Source organism: Ischnura elegans, chromosome 7, assembly GCF_921293095.1.
Source record: "Ischnura elegans chromosome 7, ioIscEleg1.1, whole genome shotgun sequence".
NCBI lineage: Eukaryota > Metazoa > Arthropoda > Insecta > Odonata > Coenagrionidae > Ischnura > Ischnura elegans.
In genome coordinates this window covers 40,953,529-40,973,540 of record NC_060252.1, presented here as the reverse complement: position 1 = coordinate 40,973,540, position 20,012 = coordinate 40,953,529, and the positions used below count along the sequence as shown (strand labels likewise).

General features: G+C 36.8%; 1 protein-coding gene across 1 annotated transcript in view; it reads right to left on the bottom strand.

The window, feature by feature from the left end:
• Positions 1 to 19,599, bottom strand: part of LOC124162962 (protein O-mannosyl-transferase TMTC2-like) — a 507,991-nt gene extending 488,392 nt beyond the window's left edge. Inside the window, exons 1-2 of the mRNA XM_046539742.1 lie at positions 19,585 to 19,599; positions 13,021 to 13,239 (exon numbers count right to left, since the gene is read on the bottom strand). Of these exons, the coding sequence (XP_046395698.1) occupies positions 13,021 to 13,239; positions 19,585 to 19,599 (234 nt within the window). The remainder of the gene's footprint in view (positions 1 to 13,020; positions 13,240 to 19,584) is intronic.
• Positions 19,600 to 20,012: the final 413 nt, after the last annotated feature.

Here is a 20,012-nt window from a genome sequence, read left to right as displayed (position 1 = left end):
ACATTGTGTTACGAAGTAATATCAGCCACTACTATTCATTAACGAGGATAGCTCAACAGTGTATAATTTTATCTTGTATGATGTTGGGTACGATATGGTGGAGGTTCCTTATATTGGTAAAATAAGACATTGAAATATTTCCATTTATTTTTATTATGAAACTACACGTTTTGTCGTTAAAAACAACATTATCAAGTGTTGACTCAGTGGAAATATGGCATTGTCTTATTTTACTAATTAAAAGAGTAAAATTGAACTTATTTTCATAGTTTAACTTAATCAAAGATAACATTAAATCAAGTGAGAATATTTTTAAAATCTTCAGTACGAAGTACCTAAAGATGATGAAATGAGTAAATCCGGCTTTACAAAAATAATAATGCTGTGGAATTTAGAAAGTTTTTAACTTTTTGTCAGTTTATCATGACTAACCTTCCAAAATTGCGCCCAAAATATAGATTTTTTTCCAAGTTCCATTGTTTCCGGAAGTAAATAATTTTAAATTACTCCTAACATACCGCATCAATCTTTTCAGTGGGCTCCAAAATCTGAAGGAACTAAGCGACGCACTTTTTGTCACCCATATATTTAGGAATGTCAACTTCACGAATCTCTCACACAAGCCAGCAAGTTTAAGTGCTTCCCCGCTCCATATTCTTTCTGGCGCTGGTTTCCCGAGTAATATTTGCATTAATCTTTCATGGAGCTGGTGAGGTTACTGATTTGTAGCATAACATTTCTATCGCAATAGATACAGTATTTTCACGAGGAAATAAAGCAAGAGCGCTACACGCAGTATTATTCGTCGGACACCTATTCATGCATATTCAGTCAATAATAAATAGCTAATATATAACTAATCCCACATAGCTTTTCATAGAAAATAACTGCAGAAAACAGAAAAAAAACCTTTACCTAGACAGCCGCAAGTGCGAGCAAGCTGTGAAATTCTATATCAAGCCATACCTAACTTAATCGAAGGAATAAAACGTATAGCTTGCAGCAGCTAAAAAAAATACAGTCTCAACACTACTAATGTTTAAACATGAACACATTTAAATAAAAGGTAGTTGCCCTCTTCAAAATAATTTAAATGCGTATAATTACTGGAGTTATTACGGGAATGTGAAATGTGATTGCGAAACAACCTTTCACTTCATTATGTCGAGCTTACACTACATCACGTCTTACTCGGTTGAATTTACACGCACGAGCAAAAATATATACCAGTGAAAGATCAGTGTATTGGGCTAATTGAAGACCAAACTTTTAGCATTACGGATATGAGGTAGAACAAGGCAGAAAAGTGGATGAGGACAATGGAAGTGTATGGACAAAGAGGGAAACTGCAAGGAAGGATGTGCTCAAAGGGACTGACACAGTGGAATGCGAAGTGAAGGTTCTGAAAAAAGATGGACGTTGGAGTAGCTTGGCATTTGAGGGTCCAGAACATGCGAGTGGGTCAGGCCTATCTTTTTCCCTCCCTCTGTCTCTCTAGCTGGCCGTAGTTATCGTTCGGAAGGGAAATGCTGTTCTACACGCAGGCACGGAGACACGAAGCCTCGCGTTGCCAAGGAGACGTGTAGGCGGGAATGGAGAGAATGAGAGGGTATATTCGAAGAGGTAGAGACTTAGAGGTAGTAGGCGCCCTTGTCCACGCTGAAACTGCCTTTTCGTCCAAGGTCCAATTTCTCCACTAACATAAGCCATCCTACTCCCTTAAAACCATGCAATCACCACTTCCCGGTTATACCACTGACCCTTTGGAAAGTAAAAAAAAGGCGCTCGGGCCTTACAACTAGATTTTTACCAATTCTACATCTGCATTGAGCTCTTCAAGCCCCCCTCTAGGAGCCTAGAGTGTTAGGGAAAAAAATTTAAACCATATCTCAATGCATCATGTATGCGTAATATTGTATTACAAGATTCTGAGACTTCATTTTTCACGTAGAAAAGTTAAATTATTTAATCGTTGGTGGATCAAGTCGTCAATCAATCGCAGAATTTCCTCATGACATTGGGAGTAATAATGACTTATTTTACTAACGAAAGTTTTTTGCAGAATATTAGCAGAATAATAAGGTTACATCACGCAACACACGTATTGGTTTTGTTAAGTTCAACGAACTACATACTATCGCTAACAATTTCCGAGGGAATAAAATAAACGAAGAGAACTCCGTCCATAAATACTCATACGTACATAAATATGTATATGCATGTGTGTGTTTATTACTGTCTAAGTTAAAACATATACCTCTGTGTTATAAGTATTGAATATTTTACATCTTTTGTGTAAATATCAACTACGTACTTGTCAAAATGCCTTTATTAAGATTTAGAACATTTCCTGTATTTTCCATTTTTTTGCTCTCATAGGTTTTACATTGAGCATAATAAAAATATTCTACTCTATTCTATTCCATATTTTAGCGAATTAAATCAAACTGAACTGATTTGCTTTCCAATCAAATTCACATGCAAAGATAAAGTGCACCATCCATGTCGATGAGAGTATTTTATGATATTTTACTGGAAGTTGTCATTTGACTAGTAAGTTATATAAGTTAGTTATTCAGCAAGTTATATGTATGGGAATAATCCGTATTACATTGTCATAGATACCTCATAGACTTTAACAGCCCAAACTTATAGAAAGTTTTCCACAGCACCTTGTAATTTTTCAGAAAGCATTATATTGATGCGTGTATTTTGCATACGAACAAACGTAATCATCTAGCAAGTGGAAGTGGCACAGGTCCGCTGAATATAAATGCCAAAATGTTTAGTAATAAGTGTTCATCAATTCTTGGCTCATGACATCGTGGTTTATTACGGAGAGTTTGAAATTGGGTTATTTGGGTAAATATTTATTTGTTGTTTTGTTGTTGTTATGATATGAGAATTTGATGAGTTGTTTGATTTGAGAATTAATGCATAAATTTTTACTTTTTATACATATTTGAATTAATTTCTCTGTCTTTACTTTGTTATTAGACAGGTACACTTGTCATTTATGTGTTTCAATCTAATGCTGCCCTCAAGCAAGAGCTTATTTGCAATAATATGTAATAAATAAATACTTCATCCAGGTAATTAGGCCAATACCTGGTAATGGCTCCTTAGAAATTGGACGTAGGGCATTTGGCAGATGTAAAGTGAATCCAGGATTATAAAGGTCTAAGTTTTTACGTTTGATTCAAACGAGCTTACACAACCGAGGGGATCGGAAGAGGTACAGCGGTCGGCTTGGAAGAATTACGGGGCGGATCTGGGTAGAATAGTCTTGGGACGAGTTCATGGGGCTGGTTCCCCGCTGGAGAGAATGGTTAGTATCGGAAGTTGGAAAGGGAAAAACGAGAGAGGGGTATTGTGTTCCCGTCTTTAGGAGGGGAAGAGGGAATGAAAGTTTGTTGAGTGTTTTTTCTGGTAGGATATGTGGTGAGTGAAAGAATGGGATGGACCGATAGCATTGGGGGAGAGGGATAGATAGAGAGGAATAAGGGAAGAAGTGGACGTAAAATGGGGAGAAAAGTGATTCCTTCCTTCCTACGTCTCCTTAGCGGAGGGTAGGAGGAAGGATAGGGAAGCATGTTAAGGAATTGGTTAGCCGGTAGCGGATGTTAGCGCAGAGGCGAAGGGATAAGCAAGGAAAACGGAATCCAATGGCCGTGTTTCGTTTATGTAGCCTTGGATGTGGGTTAGCCATTCCATTCACATCGTTGTTTTCTTTCCACCGTTTCAAGGGAGCATGCCTTTTTCCTCTGTCGAGGGTTCTGTTTGGTCTAATGCGGTTGGTGAGTGAATTATTGGAGACAAGCTGGCGAAAGACAGGCAGTGAATAATTCTCGTGCAACACTTCCGGTGATTTTAGCCAAGCTCTATGTAGTGTGTTAGTTTCAGTCCCTATTTTTGACGCAATAGTACCACTACCGTGGGCAGGGTGCCCTTAGAGACTAAGAGGCTTTGATTGCTCTGAGCTGTACAATATTTTCTGGCTTGACAATAGCCAAAAATAAAGAGATACTTTGCCTAAAGTAAATTCAACAAGAACTCATTTTTCCTCTAATTAATAAATAATTTTAATTCGTTGCAGATATAATAAAAGTAATATAATCTATCACAAGAGCGTAAAATTGTTTTTTCCTATTCTCGCACAGGTTAGCGGCTAATTTCCTATCAATTCAGGTCACACGACTGTTAAGGCAGCTTGCGGGGTATTAGTAGCTATAGTTTCACAAATCCTTACAAATACTAACGGAAATACTCTTCAAGGAGGTGGGGAAATATGCAAATTCTCTAAGGATAAATATAAAAATGGTAAGGCAAAACATGTTAATCATTAAAATTGTCAAAAATTTTATTCTTAATAGATCAATTTTTAACGAAACTGAACAAAAATCAATGTATTGGACTGCCAACTCTCCCTCAGGTTTTACGGAAGGAATGGAGGAGACGGAGTTTTCGTGTTAACCAACTCCATAGTATTAAAATCCCCCAAAATTTAAGCACATTCATTCAAAATGGAAAGGTAAATGGTATACGTAGTCGTGACGCTGCAACAATGATAATTATGAACACACGCAGCAAATAATACCAACACTTTAAATTTCAGAAACATTGATCATGGATGACGATAAGAATGAATGATTATTGAAAAACGGTCAGCTAACAATTAGTTCATTCCAACCAAAATTCATGAAATATATTACCAAAAATTTAAATTTATATGGATTTGAAGAAATTATTATGAGTGTTACCAAAGCCTAAAATCCAATTGCGTGTGATAAGTCTGAGAGAAATGAATGGTGAGAAATGAATCACTCGGTAATAAATAGCACGGAAGACAACTCAACGCTTTGACCCACCTTCCATGAACGACACCTGGGAGATAATCTAAAGTACTCTAAAGTAAAGTGAATGAGGCCATACCAAGAATTTGGCATTTGCGACGAAAGCCGTAAACTTTAAGCAGTTGAATCTTCCTCTCCGCTCAAGGTAACTATATTTAATAAATAGACCTTTCAAAGCCTCTAAATTGTACTCTTTAATTCAATATGCTTTCTCGGGATACAGGTGTGTACTCACAATAAGATAATTGCGTAAATAAAGGGATCGGGCCATAAAATGTACCTAAGCTCGCCAAAGGGCCTTCAAAAATAATATCTTCTCCGATCTAGTTGGATAATGATTAAATTAATATATCCTTTAGATTACGATCAACTGTCAATTCGTTATAATTTGCAACATCATAGGTACGAAGGGGCTTAAAAAAAACCCGTGTTCCGAAAATTAGAATCTAAGGAGGAATTAAACGGCCGAACATTATATCCATAATACTTCATAATATCCTTTCTAATTACCTAGATAAAAAATATGGATTCAAATGGCATTGAATAAAATTGAACTAGCCAAAATTGACGATACTCCTACGAGAGAAATATTTTAACAAACGTAGGTAATCATAAGATAATTTAAATCTTGTTGAAGAAATTTTTTACATTATTTATGAAACAGTAGAGTTTTTACACATTGAGGTCAACAAAGCATACATTTTAATGGTTTCTTTAAGGCCTGTAATTAAAGATATCAGTTAGTGTGACAAGATGCTATAAATTTGACGTCATAATAAAAGACATTAATGCGGAAATTATACTCACGAGCTTAACCTCATAAGTAACCAAAACGTAGCATACATTATAAGAAACCCTTACGATTAATGCGATAATTAAGAAATATTACTACCGTATGACAAGATTAAAAGATTGAGAGATGCCCTTTAAAAAGACCTTTAGCTTCCAGTCACTAAGGAACCTATGGTGAACTGATTACAGCTTCGAGCATTAAATAATTTTTCCTCGTGGACTCAAGGCATAAAAATGTAATCCACGCTAATGAGAGTCACATGCCTAGCCTCTTGCGGGTAATATTTTATCGCGAATCTCATGCAGGCTATCTGCTCCTTAGCGACGCCTCATGCGGTGAGGTTCAAGGTAATAAAGAATAAGCCGAAGAATACAAAATAGGGGAAAAGGACATTAGCTAAGCCTCGCATGCAACGATTGAATCACTATCCTTTCTGCGGATCATTCGCTGATAGCGGTTGCAGGATGGACTAGAAAAAAATGAAACAGTAGAAGGTAGCGAGGAAAAAAATGCGATCTCAACCCGGCTATAAATCCATCTACCCCATAATGTAACGCCGCGAGGTCCCATTTTGTAACAAGAAAATGCAAATTTCAGCCTCACATCGGAGATGAATCAAGGAAAAGGCGCGTTTTAAAGTTTGCGTAATTGAGGGAAGGGAAGAATCATAACACGCATATCTGAAACCGTAGCCTTTCCACCCATTAGCCCGAGAGAGGCCTTCATGACGATACGTGATTTGAATACGACTACCTCTCTTACGAACTCTTCCCTCGCAAAAATCCCCATCCACCCCCATCGCCGCCATCTACTCGAAGATCGGGGAACTAAAGAGTACGTGGCTTGTGCAAAAACACGAGGAAATTCCACTTTAGTCTCACCTACTCCGTACATTGAATGCACCATAAATTACACTTTTTTTCAAATTTAAGCGTTCCCATAGGTTGGCGAACTTTGACGCGTGCACCTCAAGTGGAAAGCAGAAATATGATTTTGGTGCTCAGAACCACGGGTGCGAGCAATTCGATGTTTAAAAAATAATCATGTTTTTATAATTATATGTTTTTTCTTTCATAGCCCTGACTATGGTTTAAAATAAATCGAAACGTTGGCTATAACTTGTTTTCATAAAATACGTTGACCTAAACTCCAGGTTATATTACAACACATAAATAATCATGTGGTTAATTGAATACTACTAAGGAATAAAAATGATGTTACAGAATAAAAATTGCATCTAAACTTATTCTTTGGGAGGAAAGAATGTTACCCACATTAGCCACACCTGCCATCACCAATAATCACTTTCAATCATCTGCTTCCAAAGTCGTGCGCCGTTATGCAATTTTAGCAATATATCGATGGCTAAGTTCTAACGACACGAATCTAAAAAAAATAACTTTTCAGGAGAGCAAAAAAACAATTAATTTTATTACTTGTGCACTCAAATTGAAAGACAAAAGTTCATAAAACTGGAAAAGATGCATTCATTTGCAAACAAAGAGTTATTGTTTGCTTGTATTTTATTTTTCAATGTTATTACACTCATTTTAAGATACCTGTCCCAAACCGGCCGAATTTGATATAGGGTAGAACGCCCTATTGTTGGCACCCCCCCAGTTGTTGGCACTCTTTAATTAACTGTGTGATATTAAGAGACAGAGATGCATTGCATTTTGGATGCTTCTGTATTTAGAAGCAAAGAAGTTTACTTAATATGTGTCAGCGGTTCCGTCCACCTTACACCATTTGAGAAGTGACTGTGGACCATATAACCAAGTGCTGCATATTCTTTGGAGAAATTGAAGGTTTTCTTAGCGGAAAATTAAGAATGTTACTTCATTTGGATGCGTTTTTTATCAATATCAAACCATTAAATAGTATGAAACTTAGATATTTGTAGTGATAGTAATAGCTCAATGAGGATGTTTTTTACTTAGAGCCTGTTATCGTAATTAAAATTGATTTTTATGGGGTGCCAATCACTGGTATGTAAATATTGTTATATTCCAGTGATTGGCACTGGGTGCCAAGTATTGGAAATTTCATCAACTACAGTTATATAGTTATTTTGTTCGCCAAATGCATTGTATTGCTAGTATAAATGTGTATTTTATATTTTGGCTCATAGAAATGAGTGCAACCAGTACTTGGCATGGGTGCCAATAACTAGAAAAATGGGTGCCAATAATTGGATATAGTCAAATTAATAATTTCAAAGAATTCCAAGCAAAACAATTGATAAGGGATAATGTCAAAGAATTCGAGCAAAATAATCACGGAAATCTTTTTAAGGGCAATACTCCCGATAATAAGTGGTACCATGGCTTTTTACGCAGATACTCTGAAATTTCTTACCGTTCATTTGAAGGAGAAGAACTGATGCAAGTGCATGCGTGAGCGATATCCTATATATATCAGAGGCTGGTTTAAAACTGTGGAGAACATTCTTAAAGAACAAAGCATGTTTGATATCCTCTCTGATCTGAATAGCGTGTTAATTGGCGACTAAACTTATTTCATGTCATGCCCTGAAAAGAACTTAGTGCTTGCCCCTCTGAATCAAAAAATGTATATGAAGTTACCCCCACCGTCACGTGAAGGCAACGCTGACCGTCATAAGTACCTTTTCATCCTCAGGAAATACGTGTCCTCCGATGGTCATCTACCTTCTTCAGAGGATCCCTAATAAAATAGTCCAAAAGGTTCCTAAAAAATGGGGAATAGGGCGCAGTGACAATGGGTGGATGAGGTCAGAAGTGTTTTTTAAATTTATTGGGAATTTTTTTCATCTTTATCTTTTGGAAAATAAAATCCCATTACCAGTAGTGTTGTTTGTAGATGGCCACAAAACCCATCTGCTATGCCACCGAAGTTCGCTATGCAAAGAATCTCAAATTATTCTAATTGCTCTGTACCAAAATTCTACAAAAATATTGCAACCCGCTGATGTGGCTGCCTTTAGGCCAATAAAGACTAAGCGGAAGGATGCCGTACTCGAATAGACCAAAAACCCTAACGCCGATAAAAAAGAGGATTTTGTTCCCATTCTTTAAGCTATATTGAACAACATTGACTTGTCTAGAATAGTTAAGAATGGTTTCAGGGCATTAGGTCTATATACATGGAATGCCGACGCAATAGATTATTCTAAGTGCCTAGGAAAGCGTTCATCCAAAGTCAGTGTGAATATCTCAGTTTGTAAGATGAATCCACTTCCATAAGATGATTTTTCTTTGATGGTTGGGGAAGAGCAAAGTGAAAATTTTTAAAGTATTCAACAAAATTTGGGAAAAGGAGAGGAATTCAGAGTTCTATATAGATTGTGGGAGCGCTATCAAATTACAATGCAAATTGATGGAGAATGAGGAAGAAGGAACGGGTGAGAAAGTAATTGTACTTGTACATAACCAGCATAACACAGAATATACGACTACCGATAGATTTCTGTGGAGACTGAGGCAGCATTATCTGAAATTCCTGCTGCGCCACACACAATTGAGAACCCCCTTTTGAATCCTCTATTATAGAGGCCGTAGAGATCATTTCCCCCGTTCACCAACTATTATCTATCACAAAAACAATGTCTAAAGTCTTTCGCCATTGAATCTCATCGTTCACTGGCATTGGAAGAAAAGTCGTACTCACACCTGTCAGTGGAAGGAATTTACCAATGGTATGTGTAACTCCACTGTGGGGCAAAAGAAGGTAGGAATTGAATGCAGTAGTTGCAAGAAGTTGTATCACCTAAATTGAGTCCCAAAAACACACCAAATGCATCTTTCAGATGATACTGTCTTTAATCTATATATTTGTCATGAATGCTATGAGTTTCCTGAGGACAGTACTTCCCAAAGTGATCTATAGATATTTTGAAAAGACAAAACAAATATTAATCTAAATAAATACTAAACATGTAAAGTTTTACTTTTACGGTCCAAAAATAATTTGTTTTGAGCGTAAAATCATTAAAACGCAAAATTTTAGAGTTAAATCATTGGATTTTCATTTTAAGATATTTAACCACCTCTCATTGTTTTAATATACTTACAGGTAAGATAATTATCGATTCAGTAGCTGAAAAAGGCTATATTTCATTATTATATTATAACTTAAAAGAAAATGTGCTAAGCAGTGCATGAAAATCTGGTGTGCCAATAACTGGAATACAGTGTGCCAATAACTGGATAAAGTGTGCCAATAACTGGGATTATGGTACTTTTTAAACAATTATTTTTAGTAAATAGTAGTATGTATAATATAAATCGCTAACATGGGAATACTAAAGCAACATGTCTCTCAGATCTAAGGCAAGTTATAAATAAACTGAAGTTGTGACACAACGATCACAAGAGTTAATTTTCTTCGTTAAGGTCCTTAAAGTGCCAATAACTGGGTAGTTTACCCTACATGTTGTTAGAACTTAGCCATCGATATGCATCAATTACCAATCTAATAGTACAGAATGGCATTACATCTTCCTTACTAACTACAAAGTGAAAATCTGTATTTATGCAAGAAAAAAAGCTTGGTATCACTCTATCACTAGGCTGAACATGCAAACTCAGAAGATGGGCAAACCACTATTGCCGACGATGCGAAGTTTATGTTGAAAAAATTAGGCATCATCAACGTGTATTCAAAGAAACTAGAGAAATAAAAAGAAGGGCTTCACAGCCAAAGCAGATACGACGGCTAATAACAAACTTTAATTTAGATAGGTATATTAAAAATGAATATTGCATGAAATTTATAATCGCCGTTGCCAGTTTTCCAAAAACCAATGAACGTGGCAGATATTCGGACCCGAGCCTTGCTCGATACAATCAAATAAATAATTCCTAGAAAGAGGCAACTCGAGTATATGAAGGACATGAAAGGTGTGTGAGTAGGGAATTTTCAACCAAAGAAGCACTATCCGAACTCTCGAAATAATCGAAATCGTTACCCCCTCCCCCAGGAGCGCTTACGTCGTAATTTCTGATCACGTCAAGTTTTTGTTAGCAATAATTTGTGTAAGAGTGGCTCTATTTACCTGCAATAGTTTCATTTCGCTGCAAATTTCTTCTCTCAACGATTCACCAAATTAAATCAATATATAAGATGCACTCTCGGGTCAGAATACACAACATAACTATGAAGATTTGAGGCGGTCTAAGTTGTACCTGTAATCAAAAACTTGCTGTTGTTCTTGTAAGAAAATTAAAATCACTAGAATGTCTCCTTTTAATACACGTGAGAATCAGCCAGACGATTGAAATTATTCACCTCGACAAGGCCGAAATCTTCTGATTTATTAGCAAATGGCAAAATAAGCAAAATTAAATAGAAAGAGATGTCATTCCCCATTCTTGCTCGTTTACTCGATGAACGCTCAGCGGGTCATTAGCTGGGTCTTATAATATACAACCAGTGAATTAAGCAAAAATTGTTCTCAATAAAAAATTACGGAAAATTATATTGGCCCTTCATTTTTACGAATGGTGCTCAAATACTCGAAATTATGCTCTGTTTGAGCCTACGAGCCTATTTTGCACTAGAATCAACGTTTATACATGTTTAAATACAATCGTATTGTTTTTCATGACGTTGCGGTAGGTGTTTACATTTTTCTGGCTCACTCAGGAGCTTTATAGTCTCCTTAAAACAATACGCCGCCGGGTGCGTCATCTACATTCAAGTGAGTGTGAAAATCTCCCTTCGACGTCCATTTCGTTTCATCACAGGCTACGCCCTCCGGCGACGGTACATCGAGTTTAATCGCCTTTGGGCCATCTCTCGGCAGCAGTGACGAGGATAGCGGCGGGACACATTCATCCACACTTTTGGCCATTTGGTTTTAAAGGGGTCCCTCAGACGCTCAAGTATCCACCTTCCAGAACATTTAACCAAGTTAGGATGGGAAATAACCTCCACCTGAGACACATTTCATTTCATTTTCCGTTATTCCTCCAGCTGCTAACAATTTCGACCCCTTACTTTCCTCATGACAAAAGGGCTTTGTCAAATTTGTATCGCCGGCATTTTTGATCAACAACGGTGGAAACTGTAACCTATGATGTAAGTGTTAAGTGGATACGTGGTCCTAATAACGTCGCAAACGACGGACCGTAAGGTCTTGGATTTAAACGCTGGTCACTCCACTATACCTAATTATCATTTTTCTTTTCATACACTGGCTTAATTAGAGCTTAAGGCGTGCTTATAAATCAGCAGTAATCAAGAAGTACTGCAGGTAAAAATAGTAAGAGTTAATGAAGGATAAATGGTAAATAAGATTTTGTTAAAGAATACTTCGAAAATACGATGACATAGTGAGAGAAATTAGCTGCTCCTTCGTTGGATTCCATTACGAATACGCTGTTAGTGTTAGGGATCCTTATGAAAAAATGAAAAAGGCTACAAAATAGAGTTATAACTCGTACAGGGAAGAGCTGCCAGGTACGTGAAAAGTCGTTTCGATAGTCTTGTTAGTGTTGCTGACCTTTTCGGAACAACGCAGATGGAAATCTCGGCCAGACGGTAGACTGAAAAGTATACTAAACCTATAACTTAGCGGCGTTAGCACTTGCAAATAGGTTAGCAGCCTTCTGACTTATGTACTCCTCATTTATATTTCTAAATTTTCCCAGTATTTTTAAAAGCATGCATGTTATGCTGCCGATGAAGCTATAACATGCATTTTTGCATGTTATAGCTTCATCGGCAGATTGCCTTAGGGAGAAGTTCTCAAATTTTTTCTTCGCATTAATGCTGAAGTATAATGTGTTAGGATGCGTAATATTTTTATGGCCGTATGGTATGCATGTGGGAATCCTCTTCCATGCTGGTGATTGATCATCCCCTGCCCATCACCCTAGAGGTGGCATGCAGGGTACTATGTGGATGTACTTATTGAAATTCATGCGGAAAATTCTCCGTCTATATGTCACCTGAAATCTATGCATCACTGAAACTCTGGAGTACAGCATTAAACAAGTTACTTTTTACTCAGTTTGCGAACCGTCCTTCACCTGAGATTGCATGGTTGAAAAAGGGATATTTTTTTTAAGAACTAGGCGGACCGACAGGAAAACTAATGGCCAGGACTTAATAAAGTACATATAGAAAAAACTCCGTCTTTATGCTACCTAAAATCTATGCATCTCTAAAACTCCGAAATACAGCATCAGACATACAAGTTTGTGGTTTGTACTCACTCACGCGAGTGGCTACAGTTATACACTAGGGATTGCATATTCAAGGAAGGGATATTTTATCAGGGCAAATATTATCCTTAGAGTATTACTAAAACTATCGTAGGCTTGAGCTCGTATGATGAAAATTTTTTTGCCTCTCCATCCTGACCGTTCCGTAAACCCTACCCGAACGTACGTTGCAGTAAACCTGCATGCTCTCAAACTCATTTAGGCACCCTCTCCTACTCTCGCCCGCTTCCCTCATCTCATCTCCTACACCTCCGAAAACACCTTTTCCTGAGCGCTCCCCGGAGTTCACCCGCCAAAAACACCACCTTCCCTCTGAAACCTCTCTCACGCTCACCAACCTTTCCCCATTAACCCCACCTCCTGCCAAGAGAGAGCCCCGCTCTCTCTGCAAACAACAGAAACGAAACACAAACAGGCCTAACGAAATCTCCTGTACGAGCCATTTCCTCCCGAATCTCACCCCGCCTTCCTTCTCCTCATCCCTCTCCTTCGCGGCAAAGCAAGCCTTTCTGCGACGCCTGCTCTCCAGCAATGCAGTCAACAAACCCTTTGCCACAATTCAACAGCGCCTCCTTGCTAGTCGCGGCTGAACTCAATAATGAAACCTGCATTTTCAGCTTTCAATAGCGTGATAGCCCTGAAATGGACTTTCATGTTTTTTTTTAATTTATCATTCTGATATAGGGCGAAAAATAATAAAATACTAAGGTTTAAACTTGAATTTCGAAAGAAATATGGAAAATCAAATATGTTCAGGCTGCTTCTGTCTAATTGCGATGTTTACCTGCTGCAATTATGTAGGCTTAGCTTACCAAGTAGATATTGGAACTGTTTCCTCAATGAAAACTCCTTCCTTATTTTCAGTCCAATTCCTAAGACTTTCCGCAACGAATAATCTCTTGCAATGCAGTCAACACACCTCTTGGCACAATTTGCCAGTACCTTAATTCTCGTTACGGGATTATTCGTTATAGCAAGTGTAGATTTGGTTTTCAATTTTAGGTTAGCATGAAAATAGGATTATTTTCACATTTTTAAATGTATACTTCTATGATATCGGTGAAGTATTAAAGTACTATTGAGTCTATGCCTTTAATTTTGAAACGAAGGTTGAAAGTCAAAGATAACGTTCGCTGTTTTCGCCTAACCTCAACATCAGTAAGATAAAATTATGTTGGTTTAGCTTACTGGTGCCAAGTAGACATAGATAAGGAACCTTTCAGTTCTAAAACCTCCAGTTTTTAGGGTAACGCATTACAATTATAAATTTTGGTTTTTAATGGGCAAGTGTGTGTTGAATAAAAATATTGTAATGTTGCTGAACATCTATCATACCTCTAGAATAATTCCATATTCCTACGAGGATCTTTTCTTTGGAGCTTCAATCTTGTCAAGGTGGAGAGGCACATATCAATAGCCCATAGATCTGCGATGAGGGGTTGATTTCCAAATATATCCTGAAGGTTCATGCCGGATCGGTCGAGGAGAAGGAAAAGGAAAGCAGGATTTATAAATAGAATGATGGAGAGAACGCCTTTGATTTGACGAAGGAAGTTCTAATTCGGACGAAATACAGGTGGGTGTAACTCGCAAAACTCTCTATTTAACCTATTGAAATCGGTTGTAATACTAAAAAAATGATACTGATGCATATAGTGTAAAAGGCCCTAGGTTCGTATTAAACACGAAAAAATTACTCTCTTTGTGTTTCCTCCGTTTTATTTTCTTCCTTTTTTAATTCTTCCGGGGTCTCGACCATCTCTAAATCTTTCCCTATAGTTTCCCTTTGTTAGTTTTTACCACCGTGTCAAGCACTTCCTCGATTCTTTTTATGTCGTCCCCTCGGATGCTAAAACTCACCTTCTACATCCAAAACATAATTAGCATCATCAGCACATGAATGATTAATATCTGAAGACGTTTTGTTTAAAATAAGTTTCTAATTTTACTGCGATTGAAACTTGTACCAATTTTTAAAGTCTGTACTCAGTGGCAATCCACACAATGTACGAAGGCATTGTTACCATGACTATGTATCAGCATGATCGTAGCAAAGCTATTAGCTTGTCCATTTAAAGCTTCGGCTTCGGAATTTAAAACCGGTAAATTTATTTGTACATTTTCAAGTTTCAAGATATGAAAATAATGTACATTTTCAAGATTCTCATGAACAATCTTCCCCATTGTGAACTTTTTCATCTCAACCCTATTCAACAAAAGCAGCTGCCTTCATCCTAGGCACAGAAATGTTTCCTAGAAAACTCACCTAGTCTTCCATGATCATGAACTTTGGCCCGCGGGCACATCCGGACCGACACATCATCTCATCCGGCCCGCAGAACAAATCCCTACGTTTTTACTTATAATTGGCTAATCTAATCTGAGGCCTGATTATAATGAAAATTTAACATCAAAATGACCAAATCATTTGGCACACCAATTTGGTTTCATAAAGCTAAAGGCAGGAATCTACTTTGTTTACCCTGATTTTTTTCCGATAATTTTTTATGTTTTCATGTTTGTACTCTAATTTTTAAGGAAATTAAATTACTGGCACTGATTTGCCATTTTCCAATTCTTTCGGCCCTCAAAAGTGTGACAAATACATAACGTGGCCTTTACATCGTAAATTTTGGAAACCTCTGATCTAAAGGTTCCGCGTTAGCAAACGAGAGGCGATTATGCACCAAATCGTAGCGGCACACGTTGGGTGGGGGGGAGGGCAAGGAGGACGCAATGGCGTCAGCGAAATCGATGGCCCTGTACACGGAGGGGAAGTGTGGCCGGAGAGATGCGGAAGTGTTTCACCGGCACTTCCAAATTAAAAAAAAACCTAAGTTAGGATGTATGTAGTGCAAACGATAGTACAGGGTTTTCACTAAAGGATGGGGAGGTTTTAAGGATGTTTTAAATGGAGACAGAACTAATAAAGCTCAATTTTCACGATTAATACATATACATCTACATAACACCCTGCGAAAAACCTCTAGGGTTTCACCGTCCCGGCACTTCCAAATTAAAAAAAAAAACTAAGCTAGGGTGCATGTAGTGCAAACGATAGAACAGTGTTATCTCAAAAGAATGAGGTGGTTTTTAAGATGTTTTAAATGGAGACAGAGTTAATGAAGCTCAATTTTAACGATAAATACATCTACATAATACCCTGCGAAACGCCTCTAGGGTGTTTGGCAGGGGGTTATCAATCACCAGCATGCAGCATGCAATTGGATTACCACATGCACACCACACGGTCCAAAAAACGTTACGGATACTTAAAATAGTATTCTACCTATACTAATGACCATAAAATTCGGAAACATACATATTTATTAAATTAAAGTATACATAAGTTAGTAGGCTACACTAAAAAGTCATCTAATCTATTTGTGAGTTCTAACGTTGCCGTTATAATCTCTTATTGATCGTGGAAAAAAAGACATTCTGAATCTATCTGTTCTACAGTCTATCTCCCTTATTTTATTTTATTTACGCAATAGAAATATAAAAAAATGCTACGCAAGATCGTATAAGAGCCCGGTTGCTCGATCCCGGCATCAGACTACCCTGAAGACGATTAGCAACACGCTCTTCGAAATATTGGCGACAATGGAGTTTTAAACCCTTGATAGTATTTTCGAATTATATTTATTTCCATGACTATTTGATAAAAATAGGTGGAAGAGCATTTGTTTCTGATGACATTTAAGCTCCAGCATCCACCTTAAAACGACAATTAGTTCCTAAACTAAATCGCATCAAAAAACTCGCATAGATATATTTAGCAATTTCAATACCCATCATAGCATAACCATTTCATGTACCAACTGCCATAGCCGATCGATTAAGAAAAAAGAGAAACTGCGCAGGATAGAAAATATTGCAATATTAATGAGAAGGATGATTACGAATGCTACATCCACTACGCACAGCAGAATTCTATTGCAAGTTAAAACAAAAAATATTTACGGTGGATTAACTTCAATAAGTCTAATATGGAATACACTATAGAAGACCATTAAATGTATAATAGACTACATCCATTTTCTGTACTTCATAATGGTGTAACAGCTGAAACCGGTCAAAAATTAAAAAAATACATAAATTGTGGAATTAATAAAGTGCCTGCAATTGATAATAAAGATTACATCCGTACAATCGCGAGCCTAAAGCCTGTTGTGGATAACGTAACTTGCCTAATTTTTTGGCGTTCACGTGCCTATTTCTTTTTGAGTTTTGGCGTTCACATGTAAACAATTTTGGCAAGAAATAAATCGAGAAACGACATATAAGGAACTATAACTATAGTTATTTCCATTTTTTTACACATCGCTGCATCAATTGAGAGAGAACGTGGTAATATTTATATTTTTTTAACTCTTGAGAATTTAATTTTCAATCCAATTTTTGGTCATAAAAAATGGCTCACTCCGAAAATTATTGTTTCTTCTAATGAGAATGATTTACTTCTAAGCTCTGCAATACATTGCTGCAAACGCAATGATTTTACTCATATTATCAATAAAAAGTTATATTCGGTCAATAGCACCGCAATAAATTCAGTTATCCTAACTTGAAACGATTGCCATACTTATTCGCAATGATTATTATCCTTGAGCAGCCAACAAACCCCTCAGTCAAGTGTGGCAGCAACTTCTGACTTACTATTATCCTAGCTATTGTACCTACCACCATTCGTTCTCATTGTGATTGCCATTGAAAATATTATATGCATTTACTCGAACCGAAATGCTCCTTTCTGTATAAGATTCGATCAATTCACCAACTTGGAACACATTTTCTGAAATCCTGATGATTCATACGAAAATTATTAAAAGTTGGCTCAATGTTTAATATTTTAAAACTGAAATTAACTTCTTTTTGTAAATGTGGATGGGATAAACAGCAATGCAGATAAATCGAGGGAGTAAAAAAAAACTGTCCTAATTTGTACACCATTCGAGAAATTTAATGTATACCTGTTTTATATTGTAATTTTGTTTCGAGCCGCATTCAAATAAAAATATACGAGGGAAATTGACGTACATTAGCAAAGAAAGCACTCCCGTTTCAACTTTTTCCAGCCCTTTGAATTCCATTCACGTTTTTCCAAAACGCCGCAATATTTTTCGAGCTTTATCCGACTGAAAAAATGATGGCAACTAAATGTGCTTCCGACTTGAGTAATAAAATACCACGTGGTTAGTGGTTTTAAACTGGATAGCAGACATTTTTTTAATAATCCCACCAGGAAGAACAATAATTACTAAAGAGACCTCTAACGATGGAAAAAAATTGTTCTCAGCAGAAAAAAAAGAGAATTAACACAAATACCTCTCTACAAATAGAATAACAAGTATTTAACCACTTCGCAGATTGTGAAATAAAATTTATTCAATCACGAGATAAGCTGTTGGTGAAGAAGAAAATATTAAATACAGGAAGATGATTTAATAACAACTAGGACTGAATAGGTGAAAAATGCACTCAGCTAAATTTTCACAAAAAAATATATGCTCTTACACAGATTATGGGTTCCTGGTTGTACAGATATTCTAGAGTGCCTCAACAAAATTTCATCGGCCTTAAATCACACATTAATTCTTACGAGAGTTATTGAAGTGAACTATGAGTAAAACAAAAACAAAATATTATTAGTGACTTCATTGAACTCCAATTTTGCATGGCAGGGCATATATTTTTGTAGTTGTTTACGTATGTGAATTATTTAAATTTCTCCATCGAACAGAAGTACGTCCTTAATTTAGGTGTCAGGCACATGGAAAGATGGATGCTTGATGAGGTTCAGCACTGCCAAGTGAGTATTACCTCATACGACCTCAAGATTCTTCACTCAACTATCTATGAATCTCTGCCCTGCTCTTTTCCTTCTTTTCGCGCTACATTTCAGCTTGTAAAACCCGCTGAATAGAAACTTAACATCAGCCTAAACTCTGTCTAGCAATTTCCCAGCGAACCTTATTTTACCTTTTACCTTCGGTTTAACACTACCCCTGCCCTTGACATATCGGACCGAAGCAAACTGACTCAGTTGTCACTTACAACGCGTTTTTATGTGATTATTCCCTATTTTGGTATTTATTGTCTTTCTAATTGTTCGGTGACATTTTTGAAATTATTCATTATTATGACTAACCCAATTTAAAGGTCTTAACACTGTTTATGCATAGTTAAATATTAATAATTAAATGAATTAGTTGAGGTACTGCATATTATCCTTCACCGTGTTATTCACGATTTAATTCATTTAATTCTTAAATACCAAAGTTCAAGGCACTAATAATTACTAAAAATTGAGACCAAGAGAAATAAAAAACTCTTTGTTTTTGAAAAAAGTATTTTCAAAATTCCATGCATGGTGAAACTGTATTTAAGGCTTAAAGCAGTTGCGACCACTTGCCTGCAAGGGGATAACACAAATTTCAAGCTGAACTGTACCTCCAGATGCACCTAGCAATGCACACACTCAATGATTTACTGGCTACCAGATCTTCCCAAGGAACCGCAATTCAGAGCACGAGGACCCTGTGCATGCAATTCTAACACGCCCGAGGGCTAGATGTTGGGTTGGACTATCAACCACAAATTGATGTCTGATGCTATTCCTCTGCTGGCCATGAGGTCCATAAATCATGAAACTACACTTCATAAATACTAAAATGATTTCCACCGCCTAGTTTCGCAAATAATTTCATTTTATTATTCTCCTCACAGTGTCCTGCACCATGGCGATATGAATACATTCTTTGATTAAGTTGTCTCGATGAAACATCTGGATGAAACCTTTAAGCGTAAACATAACTATTGTGACATACATAACACACTTTCATATTCAAAATATTCTTCTAGGGCGACGAAAGCATCAGTAAAACGAATTGGCTATCATCATTTTCGATTTTTATCAAAAGATACTGTAATATATAGCTGATTTTGAAGAGTAAGTTTTGGAATAATAACGACCAATCTCTCATACAAATATATACTCTCAGACATTAACGCTAATTTTAAAATTGAAACTGCCACAGAGGAAAGACCTAATCCATTTCATTACCATCCTGTCAGGTATACTATAGCACTAATAGGTAATGTTTTGCTTTTCAACTCAATAAAATCATCCCAAAATAGCGAGGTCATTGAACT